Source organism: Watersipora subatra, chromosome 3 (genome assembly GCF_963576615.1).
Source record: "Watersipora subatra chromosome 3, tzWatSuba1.1, whole genome shotgun sequence".
Classification (NCBI taxonomy): domain Eukaryota; kingdom Metazoa; phylum Bryozoa; class Gymnolaemata; order Cheilostomatida; family Watersiporidae; genus Watersipora; species Watersipora subatra.
Window position 1 is genome coordinate 13,267,535 of NC_088710.1, and position 21,564 is coordinate 13,289,098.

A 21,564-nucleotide genomic window follows, 5' to 3' on the forward strand; every position below is an offset into this window, starting at 1 on the left:
TATGCCAGTGATCATACATATAGATCACCGGCGATCATATATCTGATGTATATACATATATGTATACAAATACATATATAGTATACATATATATATATGTATACATGTATATATGTATACATATATATGTATATTTGTATACATATATATGTATACAAATATATATATATAAAAATGGTGCTTTAGCTAAGATAAATGAACATAGCCTATCATAATACAAGTATGAATTTGCTGCAGTTCTGCTCTCTTGCCAATCATTGCAATCCTAAAGTTCTGCAGACGAATTACAAAGAATACACTCAACATAAGTTATGTTTTATTTTTGTTAATTTTATTACATTATTGTTATTGTTGTTGACTATTTATTTACTTTGAAATATAAATGAATATTATCATAATAAAGTCTGAGACTCTGTCAAACCGCTGAGTATAAGATTGTCATGGACTCCGATGCAACAATTGTGCAACCAGAACATGTGCTGTGGTATCATAACTAATAAAGTAGAAAATAAAATATAAATATTTAAGGTGATTTGTCATTGTTTCACAGTACTTACACGTAAGTACACAAAGATGTAAATACTGGTAGGACTTTTTTAAACATAGATCACGCTTGTTTTTGCTTTCAATTGCTGAAATCTTTTTCTGGTTCGTGGAATGGAATATTTAATCCTTTTGCTTATTTCTCTTTTGTGCAACTGCTCAACATAAGGTTTAGCAGCGTATGTAAGCTCATTGATAGTTGCCAGAGTGCTTCGCTTAGCCCACCGCTCAAATGCCATAGCTGCCATTTCGTTATCTCCCCTGTCCATGTGGCTTCCTGTCCTTTTTATACCTACAGAGAAAATCACTTTCTCACAGATCCGTATGCACTGAAAAGAAGATAATAACTTCTATACGATTGCATCAACATAATTTAAACACAAAAATGTCAAGGTTAGTTAGTACTAGAATAGAATGTATAGACTCGTCATACTTGGTATTATTCTCGATATGATATGGGCGGTATGTTATTTCAAATCATAGACTATTGTGTTTAAAACTAAACGCACACAAAGCAATTTCATGCCCATATTGCTATTAAATCAAAAGCAGTTTGGTATTTGTTTACCAAAAACTTGGCCAGACGATTACTAAACTATAAATCCAGACAAGCATTCAAATTGGCCTTAAAATTGGACTCAAACTTTTATTAGCTCAAAATGTTATATTTGTGAGTTGTCTCTTCTTGTGTAATATCAAAGTAAGAGAAGACAATTTCGATTTTATTAAGTAGTTATGTGCCATTGTATGAGATGTGTGTATTCACAACACATTTCAACAAAAGACTATGAGCTGTAATAACATAACAATAATTCTGTATCATAAATAGTATTTAATACATTACATACTATATATGAATATATTATATATATAATAGTATATCTTTCATTACCGCTGAGTTTTATTGCAGTTTAGCTATGCTGTAGCAGCTGCATAGGATTGCCCAAGACATATCATTGCTTTAAATAGCATGTATCTTTACCGATTTACCTATAGTTTTAAGTATCAACATGCAGATTTAGTAAATGTGAACACACTTTTTATATCCTCAGCTTTCTGCTCGCCAGTCCTCAAAGGCATAAATGGAAGTTTCATGTAAACAGCCGGCCAGTTTGCTCCAACTTTAGCAGAGATCTCCCAAATGCATGCCTGCATGGCCTCTACAAGTATAATAATGGTGCTGTGATGAATATCTAGCAGGCACTTTTGTCATTCAAAAACAAACCGCAAATGCTAGGAGAATAGAAGTATTGATAATATAAATGGAAATGGTAGTAAAAATTGTAAATCTGTTTGACTTTGAGAACGCTTAGTAGCCAGTTTTTAAGGCTGTTTTTGTTAATTTATTTTTTTATTTAGCTTCTGTTTGTAGTAAACTTTTGACTACTTAGACATGATAATTATAGGTTAGTTTTTTTATGGTATTTATGTATTATTATATATGTTATGATGTTTATGTATGGTTTTAACTATTTTAGGGTGTTTGTGTATTGACCTATGAATTGAAGTTAGGCGTTGTTTTATATTTTATGACGTTTATGTAGTATTTTAGATTTTATGGTATTTATGTATTGTATTACATTTTATGATATGTGTTTACTGTGTTATTTCTACACCGTTTATGCATTATTTTAAATTTTGTTAGATGCAAGACGGAAAACAAACGAAGTTTTTAAAAGAAAAAGAGAGTCTTTTTGTGATTATTGAAAAATTATAGTCCACTTTTCTACAGATTGCTTTTTGAGACTTCATACCTCTAATTTACAAGCCATCGTCAAAATTGGAGAATTGGGTTCAGTCATAATTAGCTAAAGTGCTGAGTTGCAGTTTTTCTCAAGAAGAGACAACTACCTTTATTAAACAATCCTCCACAATCAGCATGTTTCTGCTTCAAGTCTGATTCATATTCATCTCTGCTCACATATAAAAAGTCTGATACAAATGGAAGTGTTTGAGTAGGTCAAACATTTTTATCTGTATCAGGCTTCCTTTACGTGTGAAAGGCGACTGAGGTGAACTAGGCGTAAGCTAACAGTTGAAACAGTAGATTAGACCTGGTCTAACTGTGTTTCAAGTCAATCTTTAAAAGTACCGAATGCTGGCATATTATTCTCTCTACAGCATTATCTTGAAGCATGTCAACAAATCTTTACAAGTAGTGAGTTATCCTACCTTTATATTCAAAATTAATTTTATGACTAAACATAAATATTCAAAGCTAAGAAAAAAACTTACACTAATAATAATAAGTGGAGTAATCGTTGACCCTAAAACTTATCTGGAAAATCCCATTTTTGATTTTTGCCTTACAAATATGTTTCATGACAAGTGACATCGGATCACAAAACAGATTTGTTGTAGAAAAACGCTCAAAGTTCGCCTTTGCCAGTATGTTTCTACTTTGAACAAATTTTTAAATATTATTGCTATTTTCTGTTCCACTTTAGCTTTAAACATTTATGCTTGATTGAGACAATTGGTAAAAGGTTTGCCTATCCAATTTGCCTGACAATTTACCTTCATTGACAGCTTCATGTATACAAGTACTTCATGATTTGTCTGCCTGTATACTCAAGTGCGTACTTGAGTGGTTGCAGCGAGCTACGCAATTAAATATTCAATCAAACTGAAACAGTTTCAAATTCACATTGCTTCTATTTTAAAACGCTAACTGATACTTTGTTTATTTTCAATTGAAACTAACCTTGGCTCATTCATGTCATTGCCATGTATTATGCACTAGACCATATTGTTTCTGAAACTGTTAGAGGCTGGCAATACAAGAATTCAATAGATTCATTTGTAACCTCCAACCGAGTGTAGCAAGTGTGCCGCACGAAACACGTAGAAAATTCTTTGACTTCTTGGCCGTCGGTCACTATTTACGCATCTCTGTATTGTTAGTTTTGCCTTTTATATTCAAATTTACAAAGTAAACAAAGTTACCATTGTTACACTTCTTATTGTCTTTTGATCTATTGGCGCTGACGTCGAGTTATGTAACTAAGCCAGGCAGCGCAGTGTTTGATCAACACGCTGAGGTCGTTACCTGAGGCAAGCTCAAACACCGTAACAGATCAAACAGTTGGCACTTCCTGTATGCCGGATCCTGTTTGACAATGCAAATAGTGTAGTGTGCACAAGTTTTTAGTAAATAAACACTGTATCACTTGAGTTGCAGTTGTACACGCCTGAAGGCATGTTAACTGATCTTTATTAGTTATATAAGAAGGAGACGTCTCCCAGTTTTAGTGCTATCATAGTAGTTAATGAATATTTGGAGCAACTTTATAATTTATCCATTTTCTAATTCACTTTAACTGGCATTAATCACAGATAATGTTCATATTTATTTATCTATAGCTGGTACTTCTTGAATCAATGCTGAATCATTTTGTAATATTTTATGAACACAATTGACTAGAATTGAAACAGATCCGCGCATTTATCTAGGTGAAACAATATAGACTAGCCTTAGTGTCTTCTGTCTCTCGAACTGAACACTGCTATAGCATTTGTAACAGTTGTATCTGTTATAAGGATTTATTACATAGCAGTAACCAGGGCTGTCACGGCTGTCAAACTATGTTTACAGTTTTACTGCTGGTGCAGAACTACAGAACTAGTATAACCAAGTGGCTACACAAATAAGATATGCCTTTCACCAGCGCTGGTATTGACATGTTCAGCAAGTACTTCAAATATTGACATGTTAAACAAGTACATCTAAGGATGAGGTCTGTCAGGTGTTCATTTGGAGTTATTTTACATCACTCAAGTTTTATTGGTGGATTATATTGTCCTAGGAGAACTGATAAGCAGACCATTGTATAACTAATGAAATAGTTATTGAGGTAAGTGAAGATAAGTTTGGAAACAAGATTTCATAGGCTAACACATAACGTTCACCCCAGGATAGCACAAAATAACATGATTCTTAGCTTTTGCAGTTACTATAGCATCAGCACGATGTGTATTGCAAGCTAAAATGAGGGCCTGCATAGCCACCCCACTTTTAATGCCAGATATAAGGCTATCGTTCCTCACCTTTGTAGTCAATGTTGATCATGTTGAATTCAATCTTTCGTATTGTCTCTGGTGCCTGTTTTAGACTTTTTAGTTTCTGCAGAACTCTGATCTTTTGAGCGAGAGTTGTCGTTGCTTTCTTTTGAGACTTGAGAGCAGTCGTCTGCTCGGCCACCATCTCCATAGTCCTGTCACAACTCTTCCTTCTCTTTATTTTCTCAGTCTACAATAAAATCAAAGGTATGACTATAGGATGATAAACTAACTTTGTATGTTTGTTGTCACGCATATTACTTCGGTCTGCAATAGAACAGATGGTTTTCTGGCTTGAAGATTGAGGAACAGATATCCAACCTGTCAAATAAGTTATTTTGGCGCCTACATTAAAAATTATGGACTGACATTTTGAAATACCTTTTAGGTCAATGTATAGCCTGTCACCTGTCACCTGTCACCTGTCACTTGCAGCGTTAATGTAAAACCATTCTCATAGATTGCAATGATAAAATCTTTTTCTAACAAGGTAAAAAAATTCACAGTTTTATCAATTCAACTTGTTTACTATTCTACCTGCTGACTATTTGCCAGGGCTAATCGCTGACACTGAATCAAAAGAGTAACCTTGGCTAACGCTTTGTAGGAGAAAGTAGATGGGAAGCCAACTCTCTGCTTAATGAGGTTTTATTTTGAGCCCCATCACGAAAGCCCGATCATCATTTATCTCATAGGAAAGGTAGCTGTAGATCCTACAGGAAATGTATGACAGTGATTGCTGTCTAGTGATTGCTAACTAGACAGTGGGCAGCTGCTGACAGTTGAACATATGCTAAAAAAATAGAATGTTAAGCTGCGGCATCTGACAGGGATCAGCTTTAATTTGGTATTTCGCAAAATGTGAAAGGTAAGATGAATCCACAAAACTAGGCTAATTTTGGTATTGTACATTAGACATTAAGATTAACAGCTTTCATTGTTTTTTCATAAGTAAATCAGACATGCTGATTCCGATTTTGTACTCAAAACCAAAATTGGTCCACTAACTTTCAAAGTCATTTTTGTTTTAGAAGGCTTTTTTACAGCGATTCAAGATCGGTGTCGCAAACGACACAATCGTCCCAACAAGCCCCTTTTTGTGAGGGCAACGACTGACACAACGAGCTCTTTTATGAGCTCATTTTTTTCAGCGTTCAGCCTATTAAACATCCTGTAAGAAGCTACGAGCAATGTTAAATAACTTATCTACCTTTAAGGAAAGACTGAGATTATTTTGAAGGCTGAGCTTAGAGAATAATGGGTTTTAAGACACCCATCTTTATAATTCTAGATCAGACTAAACATCCCCAAGTTCCATCCCTAAAAAGCTAAGATACGTCACATATTTATTGCCAGGGCTTGTTGTGTCGATTGTGTCGTTTGCGACCCCGATATTGAATCGCTGTAAATAAGCCTTCTAAAACAAAAACGACTTTGAATGTTAGTGGAGCAATTTTTATTTTGAGTACAAAATTGGAATCAGCGTGTCCGATTTACCTAAAGTAAACAATGAAAGCTGTTTGTGGCAGTTAATCTTTAGATATTGGACTAAAATTAAGCATTTTTAGCTTTTCCAGAGATTTGATCAGTATTAAGTCATTCATGAAGCAGCCACTCTAACCACACCCTCAAACTGCTTACTAACATCTTTCATGTCAGCAGTAAATCATGACTCACACCAACTTCTTTGTGGTACTGACCAGAAATTTATAGATGATGGTTTCAAATTGTGAGCTGCAGTTACATGATTAATAGCAGACCGCATAGTTTTGTTTTATATTGTGAATATGTTATTCCAGAGTATTATCATGTTATTGTTTCCTCTAGCAATTTTTTTTGCGTGCTGATCTTCAATTTTCAAATGAAATCAATAAGCTAGGAGCTAATCATCGATTACTATTGGTTGTTCGCTTATTCCATTGATCAGCACATATTCAAGATGATGTAAGCGTGTGAAACCCATACCAACTTTTATTACTATTTTCTCAAAGGATTTGACTACAAAGTTGGCATCACAAAATAACCTAGACTTGAGCTGCCCCACAATAGGAAATGATGCCTAATTAGTTGAAAATGTTAAAGATGCTAATCCTGCAATGGTCTCTGAACCCTGTATGTTACCTCTAGTAGGTGAGATTCCTTCGTGGCTGTTGCCATCTTCATCTTCACCTCAGACAACTTAAAATGTAAATCATCTTCTTTTGTTTGAAGTAGTTCAATTCGTTCTTTCAATTTATCGCAGGCTGGCACAAGAGCGGACTGGCTCTGAGCACCCTACAAAACACCAGTCCTGTTCTTGTCAGGTCACAGACTATGATAGGAAAGTTTGTATAACCTGAATGAAGAAACGTACTTGGGTGAAGGAATTTTCAATTTAAACCCGTGGTTACATTGGCTTGTGTAGAGCTTAGACCGCATTTAACAACTTATGAATATTGTGTATCAAAACAGGACTGTGAATACTCATGAGGGGATAATATGATTATAAATGAAGGCCTTTTGAAATGGGGTCAGCTTACCTTTATAAAAACCGTAATGCTATATTTCCTCATGATTGAAATCTTACACTACCTAAATATTATGTAAAATAATCAGGGAAAAGAAACCGTAGCTTAGTCAACAATTATATGTGCCAAGTTAGTCTATATCACTGGTGACTCTGTGATTCTATTTTGGAAAAAGGTAGAGAATTAAAACCGATATACTATAACTAAAGGTTGTGTACTAAAACTAGAGGTAGTTTACTAGAACTAGAGGTAGTTTACTAGAACTAGAGGTAGTGTACTAGAACTAGAGGTAGTATACTAGAACTACAGGTTGTGTACTAGAACTAGAGGTAGTATACTAGAACTAGAGGTAGTATACTAGAACTAGAGGTAGTATAATAGAACTAGAGGTGTATACTAGAACTAGAGGTAGCGTACTAAAACTAGAGGTAGTATACTAAAACTAGAGGTAGTATACTAGAACTAGAGGTAGCGTACTAAAACTAGAGGTAGTGTACTAGAACTACAGGTTGTGTACTAGAACTAGAGGTAGTATACTAGAACTAGAGGTAGTATACTAGAACTAGAGGTAGTATAATAGAACTAGAGGTGTATACTAGAACTAGAGGTAGCGTACTAAAACTAGAGGTAGTATACTAAAACTAGAGGTAGTATACTAGAACTAGAGGTAGCGTACTAAAACTAGAGGTAGTATACTAAAACTAGAGGTAGTATACTAGAACTAGAGGTAGCGTACTAAAACTAGAGGTAGTATACGAGAACTAGAGGTAGTATACTAGAACTAGAGGTAGTGTACTAAAACTAGAGGTAGTGTACTAGAACTAGGATGCTATGCTAAACATACTCAATACTATGTTTAAGAATCTGGACTTCATACTTCATGGTTCTTGTTTTGGCTGTGTACTTAACATTTCTAATGTCAGATTTCACAATCTAAATACATATATACTGTATCATGATGAGAGATAATAGGAAAAGAAATCACAAGTTATAAATTATAGTAGTAGTAACAATGGCAATTATAATAAAAATAACAATGATGATGATCATAATCTGAATGGCATGTGTTGCATCATTCGCAAGGTGCTACAACTTTAAGTCTCGTGGTGAGCAGCCAGATGCTACCAAAAAGTCCAGCCATGAGCTGTGTTTAAAAGCTAACATAAAAATAATAATATTATTATGCAATAACAAAATAATAATAAAGTAAGCAGTAGGCCTATAGCGTAGGAATTGTATTTTTGTTACAAAACTAATTTTACTAATTACTAAGCTTAATTCTAACAGAAGATAAACATTGTAGATGATTCTTATGGTAACTGAAGGTCATCAGATTTGACATTTCTTCTAGTATCCAATCAAAATAGAATGATGATGTGACAATGTGTGCTGATTCTAGGTCGTAAAATTTAATAGTTAATCACATAGATAGATACATAGATGGATACATAAATGAATAACTAAAAAAAGATACATAGATGGATACATAGATAAATAACTAGAGAAAGATGCATAGATGTATACATAAATGAATACCTAGAGAAAGATACATAGATGGATACATAGATAAATAACTAAAGAAAGATGCATAGATGGATACATAGATGAATAACTAGAAAAAGATACATAGATGGATACATTGATGAATAATTAGAGAAAGATGCATAGATGGATACATAAATAAATAACTAGAGAAAGATACATAGATCGATACATAGATAAATAACTAGAGAAAGATACATAGATGGATATATAGCTGGATGCACAGATGTATACATCACTATATACATAGATGCACAGATAGCTACATAAATATACAGATACATAGATACCTAGACCAATAAATATATGCATACATACATGTAAATAGATAGCTAAAGAGGTACTCACATGAATACGTGGATGGAAAGAAAGATGCGTAGATATGTATATGAAGACATAGAGATATATATGAATGCATAAACAGATACATAGAGAGATGCCTAAAGAAATTCCCATATGGACACATAGATAGATTCATAGAGAAATATCTAGAGAGATACATAGATAGATTTATAGAGAAATATCTAGAGAGATTCATAGATAGATTTATAGAGAAATATTTAAAGAGATACATAGATAGATTTATAGAGAAATATCTAAAGAGATACATAGATAAATACATAGAGAAATATCTAGAGAGATACATAGATAGATTTATAGAGAAATATCTAGAGAGGTACATAGTAGATGCTTATATGGCTACGTATATGGCTACGTATATAGGTACACGCATGCCTCAATAGTCATTCCAATCAATTTGATAATAAGTGAGAATGGCAGAGCAAACAGCACGTGTTTGCATGTCAGACAGACTTATCAATGGGTGTTTATGGACAAACACAGTTTACTATTAGTTTGCACAATTTCTATAGAGAAAGTTTTCTTTAAACTGTAATCAAATGCTCAAATGTATGAAGTATGAATGTATGTTTGATCATAGAAATGTACACCTTAAAGTAAGTGTTTTATTCCGTAAGCGTATTATAATTATTATAAACTGTCCTGTAATTTTTTACTTTTGGCAGCATATTATCACATTAAAGGTTAAAAGGTTAAAAGAAACTGACATAACTGTAAAGTAGGCTTGTAACCTCAGAGTCAGTTTGTAGTTTTTATGCGTAATAAAACAAACATTGTATTAGACTTGAAAATTTATTTTTATCAGTACTTAACTCTTCAGGACACATAAAATTCACGGTAACAAGATATTATCTATTTACTGATGTAGTGAGCTCATATTTTGTCAGTAAGAGTTATACGTAGCTCGAACTGACAGCTGACAACTATCATACAAATGGTTTTGTTAGTCTGAACAGGTTCTCTGCTTATGATAGCAAATGGTATTTTAGACACCTGCATTCAATGCCACTGCTATAAATAAAACAACATTGTTGAGATAGATCAGCATAACCAGAAACGGTTAAATACATCTGTCAAATACGTAAATGTAGCCGTTATGTACCATTCTTCTATTTGTTTTGCTTGAAATTTATTAAGTCGTAATAACTCACAACAAATATAGGTAAATTCTGAACTCGTAACCTGCGTCCGAATGTCTACATCAAAACGTCCCATGCCAAAAATCATCACACCAAAAAGTCATGTGCCAGAATGTCTGCACCCAAATGTCCCATTCTGTACAGAAACCAAATGAATAATTTTGCTAGAGCATTTGGCACATCACTCCCATAATAGGCTGTATACTGTCTGCTCTGATTCTCAAATTCACACCATTTGAATGTCAACTCCCACATACCTGCCTCCTGCCAGACTTTCTCTGCAGATCTGAAAGTTCTCTTTTAGTAATTCTCTGACTCTCTTGAGTCTCATGAACAGCTTGAGAGAGTTGTCTTTGTTCTTCCCCGAGCTTTTCTAGCTCGTTTTGGCGTTTGGATAATGACATTTCCACTTTTCGTAATTTCCCAGATGCATTTGGCTGACGAGACTTGACGTCAAACTTTAGCGATGAGACAGTAACTCTATCGTTGACCGTACGACTGCATCGCTGCTTCAGAAATGATATTTCTTTATCTAGAGTTTTTTCATACTGCTCATCAGCGATTACCCATTTTTTAAGGCTTGTCGTGGCCTTTTGCAAGGAAGAAACGACATTCTCAATATGATGGAGGACACGAGAGTACGATTCTAAGTAAACGACAATTGGTTGAATATCTTTCAGCTCGTCGCTACTCGCTTGAACTGCTTCTAAATTCCGTTTGATCAGCCTGAGACAGTTTGTTTTAACATTTTCGTACCTCTCAACAGCTTCAAAGCTGTAGCCTTCTGCCTCACTGCTAAAAGTCACGCAAAATGTGTCGGCATAATTGTAAACTTCATCGATTCTAGACTGCACTTCCGACCTCATCGCTTTAAAGGCTCGATTTCGAGCACAGATAATAGTTAAAGATTTAAAATCAGCACGCTTTGCAATTTGCAAATCTGACTGATATTTTCGGACGATCACAGATTCGAGATGTTCGCAGTTAATTAGGTCATTCTTGTAACCTATTCGTGCCAAGAGTTGTTTAACAAATTCCTGATATATACCGTGGAAGTCGTCATCAGCGTTGTACAGATATCGTTCCTCAAACTGGCTAATCAGAGTGAGTGATTTGTCTAGCGTAATCAGAATCCTATTTCTTAAAGCTTGCATCGATGCTGCTGGCTTGTTCACAAAACTCCATGTGGATGCTGTGCTCACACCCGAACCAGCGCTGGCTAGTCGTCGCACGCCGCTGGGAGCTGCTCCAAGATGTCGGCCATACTTCACGTCTAAAGGTACATGCGTCGAGTTTTGTCCATCAAAACTGACAACAGACAGTTTGCGAGGTCTGGTGGTTGATGGTCTATCAGAAGACATCTATAGGCTTATAGTTTTCCTCAAGTTGTCTGAAAAACATTGAAAGCAAACAAGCTATGACTTAACATTGCGGTTAACTTATCTGGCTAGGACAATGAATGCGTTTTACTGTATATCCTACATGTAGTCAGCATATAGGAGGCTTCTCCAACAAAAAATATAGTAAACACATATTTGACAGCCAGACAGTGTGACTAAAAACTTCTGTTGATACAAAATGTTTTGCTAAACTTAAATAAGGAGCACGACGGCATTATCTTGGAAAATTCTTTAAGACAGCAAAGCAAAACTATCTGTTTCGGTAAATATGAAACTGTATAAATAAGCTTAACTCACCTTAAGAAGTGCTGCACGTATCTCTGTTCCACAACTTCTGTGGATTATAAAATTCATTGCTTAAAGATCAAAGGTAAGCCGTGTCACACGTATGAAGCCATCATACCCTAATGAGCAAAGACTGATACAGTTAAATTGGCATGAATAATTCGCACGCCTCACAAACGTTTCACAATGTCTCTTAAATTAACTTGGCATTCACCGCTGTTATTTGCAAACTCAGTCTGTAGCAGGATATAATGTACTACGTAGGGCTTGTATAGCAGGGATAGACACCCCTTAGCAACAGGCCTTTGCGTACGCTAGTAACAGGCCATTGTGTTACTTGTCGATACATATCGAATGTTTATCTGCCACCAGTTATCAAACTTGTTAAAATGTCATTACATGGTTTCAAGATTGATTAGAAGGCCTACAGCATTTTATTGTAAGAGCTCTTGTGTAAACAGTAGGCAGGCCTCCAGGCATTTATGCTTCACCGTCAGCAGTCACAACGTTACAGGTGTCCTCTAGTTTCTGTGTTGCTGAAAAAATATTGTATTACCTCATTCCATTTTACAAATTTAACAGTAAGTATATTAATTCAGACAAGTTGTATGTTTTACATTGTTTGGTAGAAGTAATAGAAGTTGACAAAATAAGAAGACAGAAGGCAGAATAGAAGTTGGTAGTTGTCTACTATCTGCATATAATATGAGTTGTCTTTCCAGTTTTTAAAAATGTTGCGCAATGTTGCAAGCGAACAATCTTTGTGTTCCCTTCTTTTGAATGTGGGTAAGTTCTAGTTTTTTCCACCATGCTTAGACTGATGATCATCTTCTATCTGGCATCAGTCAGTGTGAAAGGGTAACCACATAGCTGAGGCCCTTGTCTAATGATGGGAAAACCAATATGGACTGTTCTGAGCAAAAAGCTGATTGTTTATTTAAATAAAAGCAGACTCCCTGATCCTGGAGATTATTAACAACATTCCATTGTTTTTAAAAGCACTTAAAGTAGCTCAAATCATTTTGTACTAAATACCATTTATTATATTATTATATTTTATATTATTGAAGCTTAAAGCTTGTAGAACTCAAAGTAAAACGCAGAAAGTAAATGGAGTAAATAATTGTTTTTTAAATTCGTTTAAAGAAGTGATGTCTCAGAGAGAGCTGAAGAAACATAATGGTTGCAGTAGACTGAGTCTGATAAAGTTTGTATATATTTGTTACAAAAATAAAAACACAAATAGTTTTAGTGTGAAGCTTTTGTTGCTCAGAAGCTTTCTATCTGAGTCTATTTTTAATCCTTCGTTACTAAGAATTTCAATCAGAGTGTAATTAAAAACTAACACTCTGTCAGCAGTTGTTTTTAATTTCTCGGTCTGTATGAAGTGCCCTTGGAATTTTGCTAATATCTCAATAACTAATTGGCCAATCAACTTGAAAGTTCGGAATTAGGCTTGAAACATAGTACACGCAAAGTAGCAAAGATTCATAATCCCGTGTAACCCGCAAGTGTAGAAAAGCAAAGCCTAACTATGCAGCAGAGTTTACTAAGGTGTAGGCTCAGGTGAGAAAAAAATTCCCTCAATTATCTGGTGGCCCGGCTTCAAGGCATCTTTTAGAAATTTGTCATACGTGGGAGGATAAATCTTGTCTGCAAATTGAAACCTAATTTCTGTTGAAAGGGTGTGTTAAGTACCTCCAGTATACTTTAGAGACATGGTTTTTAAAGTATGTATGCAAATGTGTTGTAAAAATTTTAACTTTTAATCACCTTACAGTAATAAGTAATGACTTTAGATAAAATTGCTTTTTCCTGATTGAGCAATTTCTCTCTTCATGTCTCTTTACAGAGTAGGAGGGCTGCTTGCTACGCCATTTTTGAGTTTTCTAGAGTAACTGTGTTGCTCATTTTTTTACTCGCTTTTTCTTGGACAATACTGGCATTTCAAATGGTTACTTTCATCTGTACTGGAAATCTGCTGTCATTTTCTAGCAGTTTTATGCTCATTGAAGTCGCAGCCATTTTCAAGTTTCCAAACAATGATAAATTTGAGTTCTGACCAGAGAGGGGAGAGAGAGAAAGAGACCAGAATGCTGGACTTTCTGCTGACAAATGTTTTTAATAGCAGTGCTTAAAAGCAAAGCTTTTTGGTTTAATTCAAATCATAGACGCCAGGGTTATTAGCCTTTATTTTCCAGTAAGTAGCCTTTTCTTTCACAAAATGACCTGCAGAAGATTGTAGTAATGAGATGAGTAAGAAGCCAGTTGTTTATCCATCAAGATTCATCAATGTAATTTGGTACATTTTCATTTGGAAATCTGCTTTTGTTGATCAACTAACATGTTTGACAGTTTATACCATGTAATGGAACAATTGTTCCTATTATTATTATTATTGTAAAAGTTTTTCTTCACAGTCGTGTGGTGGTAGGTGACTGGTTTTAGTCCGTGTTGAGTCCGGGTCTTAACAAAAGGCCAAAGGATCCAACATCTTCTTCAATTCTACTAAAAGAGGATCTTCCTCAATATGTGAGCTGTTCCTAAGATGGCTGTCTTCTGTATAGTCTCAAAAGACATGTTCACTCCCACCTCCGCCGGGTATGCTATATGCCTCATTGATATTGTTCCAAGTGCATCAATTACTATTGGTATCACTTCGGTCTTCACCTTCCACAGTCTGTTTATCTTGACTGTGGAAGGTGAAGACCGAAGTGATAATTGTTACATTCTAATTTAAGCTCACCTTTTTGGTTTAAAGTGATGCTATAAATATCTTTATTTTTAATCGTCCATTAGCCAATTTTAAATTTAAGTGGTTGTACATTAGCTGGGCAGTTAAAACATATTTATTTAGTATTCTCCTGCTTAATAAGGACAAACTTATTACTATTACCAGTATTTATTTTATTTTTTGTCTCATGGTCTAAATTTTCTCAAATCTGTAGCGATACTAAAAGTTTACTTTCTTTTTAATATTTTTTCATATATATATATAAATATATATATATATATATATATCTATCTAATTTTTTATTTCTCTGTCTATCTATCTTCTTATTTCTCTACCTATCTATTTCCCTCCCTATCTATCTATCTAGTTATTTATTTATTTATTTATTTATCTCTTTATCTATCTATTACAAGCCACAAGGCTCAAGAGCTAGTAACTAGGGCTTTATGAAAAACAAAATGGTTGCAAGATAGTTTTAATAATGCCACAGCTTACTGTCAGCGAGTCATTTACGGTTCATTAGCTAATGTTAAAAGGTTACAACTAAATTTATAGAATCTCTACAAATTGAATATTATCTGGTTTAGAAGACTCCTAAATGCAACTAAGATTCAACAACAAAATTTTATATTTACAAAATCAAATTACAAATTCTATAATAATGAGGAAATCAAGCCAAGTTTCCAGGAGAGGTGACCTGTCGGCCCCCAAAGATGGAGTATTTTTGATTTCCATGGCGAGCTTTTTTTCGTCTGTATTGCTCAATCTTTCGCTGCAGTTTACTCTGTTGGTCGGGTCCAGATGTCTGCATCGGCTCCCCTATATTTTCTTTAAACTGATTTTCCACATTTCCACAAGGAAAGTAGTTGGCCACAATAACTGTTTTAACAAAGCCTTTCGCATCACTCGGTTCATATTCTGCAAAGGCAATTCCAAACATTCTAGTAGCTCTCCAAATCAGCTGCGTAAACTGCGCTACAATAAAAAAGCAACTAAGTGTGAGGGGAATTCAAAAATACCCACAATTCCTCACTTGAACTTCTCTTTGCGGCAGTATTCATAAAACATTTGTGTTTTATGAGCATTACTATGTTATAACCTTTTTTATAGCTTTATTAAATAGGATTGGTCAACCATCAGTTTTAAAGCTTTATGAAATCTGATTGGTCAACCGCCAGTTTTAAAGTTTTATGAAATCTGATTGGTCAACCGCCAGTTTTAAAGCCCTATAAAATCTGATTGGCCAACCGCCAGTTTTAAAGCCCTATAAAATATGATTGGTCAACCATCTGTTTCAAAGCTTTATAAAATCTGATTGTCAACCACCAGTTTTATAAAAAATGTACCAGAAGTTGAAAAAACATTTCAATCTGTTTGTTAGTTGCATTTCAATGTTTTATTTTTGAATTAGTAATTACCGCATTTGGCAGTAGAAAAAAACTTTTACCATTTAGTTAATGACATGTGGCAGCAGTTTCTTGATGAATATGTAACGAAACTAATCCCTCAGATTTATAATAAATATAAATTTGTGTTTGATTAAGGTAAGACAGCAACACTATAGTTGATGGTATGTTATTGTTAACCTTCTGTTAACTTAATATAAACCTACTGTTAACATGACATAAAACAAAGGTCATGGAGAAGACCTTATCTAAACATGACATAACTGGTGGCACTCTACACTAACATTCAACTTTATGATGCAATCTTTGTATTTTATTTATAATTTCTATAATATTCTGCAGTATCATTGCTAAATCATTTTTTGATGTCATAACACAAAAAAGTACATTAGCCATTTAGTGATAAAATTAACAAAAGCATTGTTTCTGCAGTTTGTTATCACACATGAGGCAAACATACAGGGTCAGCAGGCATACAGGATCAGCAGACATACAAGGTCAGCAGCCTTTATCAAACAACTTTGTCATGTAAAACAGCTTGGTGATATCTCTGCGCAAATTTTTTTATCATTAATCATTATATTTATTTGAGCTTAAGTTGAAGACTTACAGCAGGTGACAGCAAGTGGTTGCATTGGTTATAATTTGTTACAAATTTTACTAATGTTCACAGAAACTTGATATACTCACCACAGTCAGGATGAAATCCTCCAGCTTCGTAGTCATAATTCTCTGATTCATTGTACCAAATTGTGGTGACGTCCTCACCATTTGGCCTCTTGTATTCATCATGCCAGACAATGGCCTCCGCTAAGTTTTCTCCACAGAATCCGCTAGTAATAAGAAACAAAGAATATGGTTTTTCCAGGAGTCTGAAGTGTCACTATCTTATGAATGACACTGAGACTAAAACTTTGTATGTTGACCTTTCTGAATGAATAAATTTTTTTTTATAAATTTTAGGTAATATTAAAAAACATAACTCTATTTTTTTCAAGATATTATTTGCTATGATTCGCATGTGGCAACCAGTAATTAAAGGTCCATTTGGAACCAGATGTTTGAAGTGGTACAAGTCTAATAGAATTAGATTAGATTAGAATTAGTATTCTTTGTCGAAGTAATCAAAGATCCCTCACTAACTGGATAGTGGAGATTGAGATATGTTTTAGGCAGAGTACTATAGCTTTTTAGCATGAATAGATAACTCCAGAATAGATATGCTTTTCTTAATGATATATACCCTAGGACACTTATATTTCGCTAGTATTTAGTTTCGTGAGTAGCACACAGAGTAAAATTTCGATGCAACTTAATTTCGCAGCTCTGATGGGTGCGAAAATATGATGATGTAAAAAAAAATGCAGTGGAACAAATATACAGGTAATTAGATTTTTCAGGTTTGGTTCACCGGTAAGAAAAATTTTTTCAACTTGGCTTTAGTTTGTAATTGTGAACCGCAGGTAGAATTGTGTGGCCGAGATCGATAATGCAATTTGATCGCTTGCTGCCATTTGTTTTGGACTATCAATGAACAAAGCTATTTAATTCCGCGTTTTTGCTCGTTCGTTATGATAGTTTAGTTTCGCTCATGAAATTTTCGTGAGAGGATGACTCCGCGAAAACGCAAAAGTTAAATGCGGCGAATACATAAGTGTCCTAGGGTACTATCATTAAAAAAAAATTTTTTAAAAAGATTTTTTGTATTTTCATTACGATTTTCTGCTAATATGATTGCTATATTATAATAATACATACTCCCATAAACACTCGGAACTCTTATCTATATGTATTTTATGTTTATAAGACTCAAAATCTTAGACAATGCGCGCAGCTGAGACAGAAATATAAACTTGCTCAGATGATGAAAGCTTCCTGATGACTAAGGCACGTTATTGTTCCTGCGTGTACATTCTATAAATACAACTGGTTTTGGTTTTTTTAAACTTTTTATGTGTTGTAAGCTTTAGTTTATTTAGCCTAATATTTGGCTAAAGCATAATGGAGTTATCCTGCCATAGTCTAAAAACATGTAGAGTTATCCAACCGCAGGCTAATGAACTTTTCGTGCCGAATGTATGTCAACGATATTTACAACAATTACATTACCATAATAATCTTTCGTAGCCAATCATCTCAAAACATAAGCACAAAAAAGTTTGTCTGCTGTGAAAGGCACACTTTTCATGGTGCAAACATAAAGGTGATAGAATTTGTGGTTTACTCTGTTTGGATATGCTAAGCAGGCGACATCAAATCTACATTCAAAACTATGTACTCACTCTGCATGTCGTCTTTCCTCTTTCTCGCTGTGTTCAAACATTTCATTGTCTGCTAAAAAGCGTGCTTGGGAGTAAGCCATTTTGCATAGCCTCATATTCAGAGTTATCGCTGGACAACCGTGTCTTTGTCTTAGCCGGTTATGCGCATGCAGAGCACCCCACGCAAAGCTATGTGTGACAGAAAATATAAAATGTCTTTGTTATGTTTGAAATCTGTAATAGGACATCTCTGACAATGCCTGCCATGTGTAGGCCATCACATTGTTTTAAATGTGAGTGTCAGTAGTATTAGCATGGAATGTGTTAGAAAGCACTGAACTCAAGTTGTCATCTGTCAGAGTTAGGAGATCTTACTAGACTATCTGTCAGATGTCAGTGAGCTGAACAGATCAAGTGTCAGACAACAAAAACAGTAACCAATGAACTGTCAAATGCCAGTCACCTTAGCAGCTCAACTGTCAGATGTCAGTCACCTCACCATCTGAACTGTTAGTTGTCAGACACCTAAAAAGCTCAAATGACGGTAACCTTAACAACTCAACTGTCAGGTGTCACAGTTTTAAGCGGATCGGCAATGTAAAGCGTAAGTAAGCTGAACTGATCATCAGAATGACAGATAAGCTGTTACATATCAGTGATATAAGTGAATTAAGCCTCAGGTGTCACATATCAAAGCAGATTAAGAGTCAGATATCACTGAGCAAAGCGAATTGAGTGTCAGGTGTCACTGACCAATAATTTTTGGTATAGATTTCTCAATAAGCTATTATTTATAAGTTATTTTAAATATTCAATAACAATTGGTAAAGCAGACAGCTGACCCTAAAACTCATTACTGTAGGGAAGTAAGTCAACCTAGTGATTGTTTTGATCTTTTTTGCTTAAGAATCAAATTTAAACCAGAAATGTTTAGGCTTTGGTATATCAGACTTCGATTGTTTTCAGCAGCGCTCATTTGCAAATGGGGAAAAACTGTTCTAATAAAAAATCCTGTCGGTGTGAAAACAAGGATGTGAAATATTTGCCACATAGTTTTGTTTGCTATCTTGCCTTTTAATGTTGTTTGATGAAAATCCGCAACAATTGCCAAAGAAGATAATTATGTTAAATAAATTGCAAATTTATGATGAACAGTGAAGGTTTGCTGAGATAGACTAGATACCGTGACCATTGATCCCTGCGGGTGCTCTGAGACATGCGATAGTATCTGGTTGCAAAACAGCATTTCTCACATTCTGTTCTAAATATAGTATCTACTCCTTCCAATCCATACACAGACCCCGCTAATCCCATTTTCAGTTATCTGGTTGTCTAGCATTTGTGAAACCATTTTGCGTAGAAACGAGTGGTTGCTATGGGAGTAAATACTGTCATACAACTATTTGAAAATCTAAATATTAGCAATACTAAACTAGTAAATAATTACTGGTTTTCTGTTTTTTAATGTTAAAATTAAGAAGCTCTTGCTTGTTGCTGCGATAACTCTACAAAAAAAAGAAGAAAAAGTAGCAAATGGATTCAGTTAATAAGGATTATATTTTGTGAAAAAATGTCATAGGAAAGCGGATCTACCAAGATAAAAAGTAGTCAATCATTATTTCTCTTAGTAAAGAAGGAAGACACGTGTTTAGTCTAATGAAGTTTTATGTCTCAAGAAAACACGACGAGTTTCTGCGGTTAATGTGGTTTTTTATTTTTGCTGGTGGTCAGTAGATGACAATCAGGAGACACCTGGATGTTGTGTCTGTTCAATAAGGGGTAGGAAATGTTCATATAAGTTTGTTTCATCATAGTGTTGCAGTTTGGGAAGTCCAGTAAATATAATCTATCAGATTTATAGCTTAAAAGCCATGGTGATGATAAACAAATTGCTGTGTGAGTTGTGTATTTATTGGGGGCAAACAAGGAATGCTGCCAGTTCGGAGTTTTGCTTATTTATGTATTATCCAAAGAAAAGGCATGCGAGGGCAAGATGGAATAATTTATTCCAGCGGAATCTTAGAGGAGGATGAAAGGGAATAGGAGGGGTAGACTTGCGGCGGAATAAACGTGGTGATAGAAAATGAGGTTGTAAAAGAGAATGGAAATATGGGAAGAATTAGGGCGTAGCGGAGGACAGTGGGGTGAGAGAGAAAAGAAGGGTAGCGGAAGAATAAAAAAAGAAATGAGGGAGAATGTAAAGAGGGTGAAACAGAATGAGGAAGAGGGATGTGAGAAATTATGGAGGGGGTGTGAGGGATGAAGGGAGAGACTTTGCTAATATTGCTGTACTGAAATTGACAAGATGGCAACTAGAGAAAGGAATACTTTCACAAAGGCTTCTGCACCATTTTGGGAAACAGAAAAAACAAAGTGCTTGAACATATATTGCCTGCAACAGAAGTTGCAAACACAATGCTAGAGCGATTTCATTCTCTAATACATTCATTCTCATCCTCATTATTTTTGGATAGCCTAAGGAAGAACTTTCGTTATTAGCAGACTAACATTAAAAGAAAACATTAATATTTTTGTTACAAATTAAAAATAGCTTAAGTGTTAATGTATTGGTGCCTGTGTAATTCAAAATGATTGTCTGGAGCCTATACTATAATTTTACGATTCTTTTTTAGCTTTCCACATGCTTCTTTGACTGTTGAACACTTATCATATCCATGGCTATTATTATCATATCAAAAATTATCATTACTAGTAGCCCGGGCAGTCCCGTGCACTGTGAGAGATCGTCATGAGTAATCAGTATCTGCATAATTTTACCATGAAATGGTAAGGCAGCCAAGTGGTGTAGTGGTTAGCACAGCAGTCTGTAAAACAGAGGATCGGAGTTCAATTCCTGTGCAAGGCAACTTTTCTCGCTCATGCTGTTACCATGGCTGACAAAGCTCTTACTATAGTAAAAATTGTTATGATTATACCATAGAGACAATGCGACTTAGACTGGTTATTTTGTTATCTTTCCAGTACTTTCATATTTACATATTACTACTATTACAATTTTAATGAACAGACATTGAGGCATTCATAAACAGCTGGTCTAGCAGTTTAACAAGAGATGAAGTGATAAGCATGAGAACATAAGTTTGCTCTATACGGTCTAGTCAGCTGTTCGCTATCTCCATATGGCGCTAGGATTTGAGACCTCACGAGCTTGTCCTTGTCACATGTTTTTCTTAATATTTGCACAGAGTCAAGAGTGACTGGTTATACTAGCCTTTGTCCATCTGCAAGGTTTGAAATGTCAATCCATGTTAAAATAATCTTGCAAGTCAAGATACGATAAGCCTAGCACATGACTAGGTACGTTGGC

At 34.8% G+C, this 21,564-nt stretch overlaps 2 protein-coding genes across 2 annotated transcripts; both read right to left on the bottom strand.

Moving 5' to 3' along the window:
* Positions 1-505: 505 nt before the first annotated feature.
* LOC137391724 (uncharacterized) lies at positions 506-11,511 on the bottom strand. Its single transcript, XM_068078256.1, has 3 exons — positions 10,553-11,511; positions 1,581-1,723; positions 506-835 (listed from the first exon to the last, which is right to left on the bottom strand). Exons 1-3 carry the CDS (start codon positions 11,509-11,511, stop codon positions 597-599), a joined length of 1,341 nt encoding a protein of 446 aa, XP_067934357.1. The 3' UTR covers positions 506-596.
* Positions 11,512-15,239: 3,728 nt separating this feature from the next.
* On the bottom strand, positions 15,240-18,337 carry LOC137390363 (Golgi-associated plant pathogenesis-related protein 1-like). Its single transcript, XM_068076696.1, has 3 exons — positions 18,258-18,337; positions 16,666-16,808; positions 15,240-15,544 (listed from the first exon to the last, which is right to left on the bottom strand). Exons 1-3 carry the CDS (start codon positions 18,335-18,337, stop codon positions 15,240-15,242), a joined length of 528 nt encoding a protein of 175 aa, XP_067932797.1.
* Between the last annotated feature and the right edge of the window lie 3,227 nt (positions 18,338-21,564).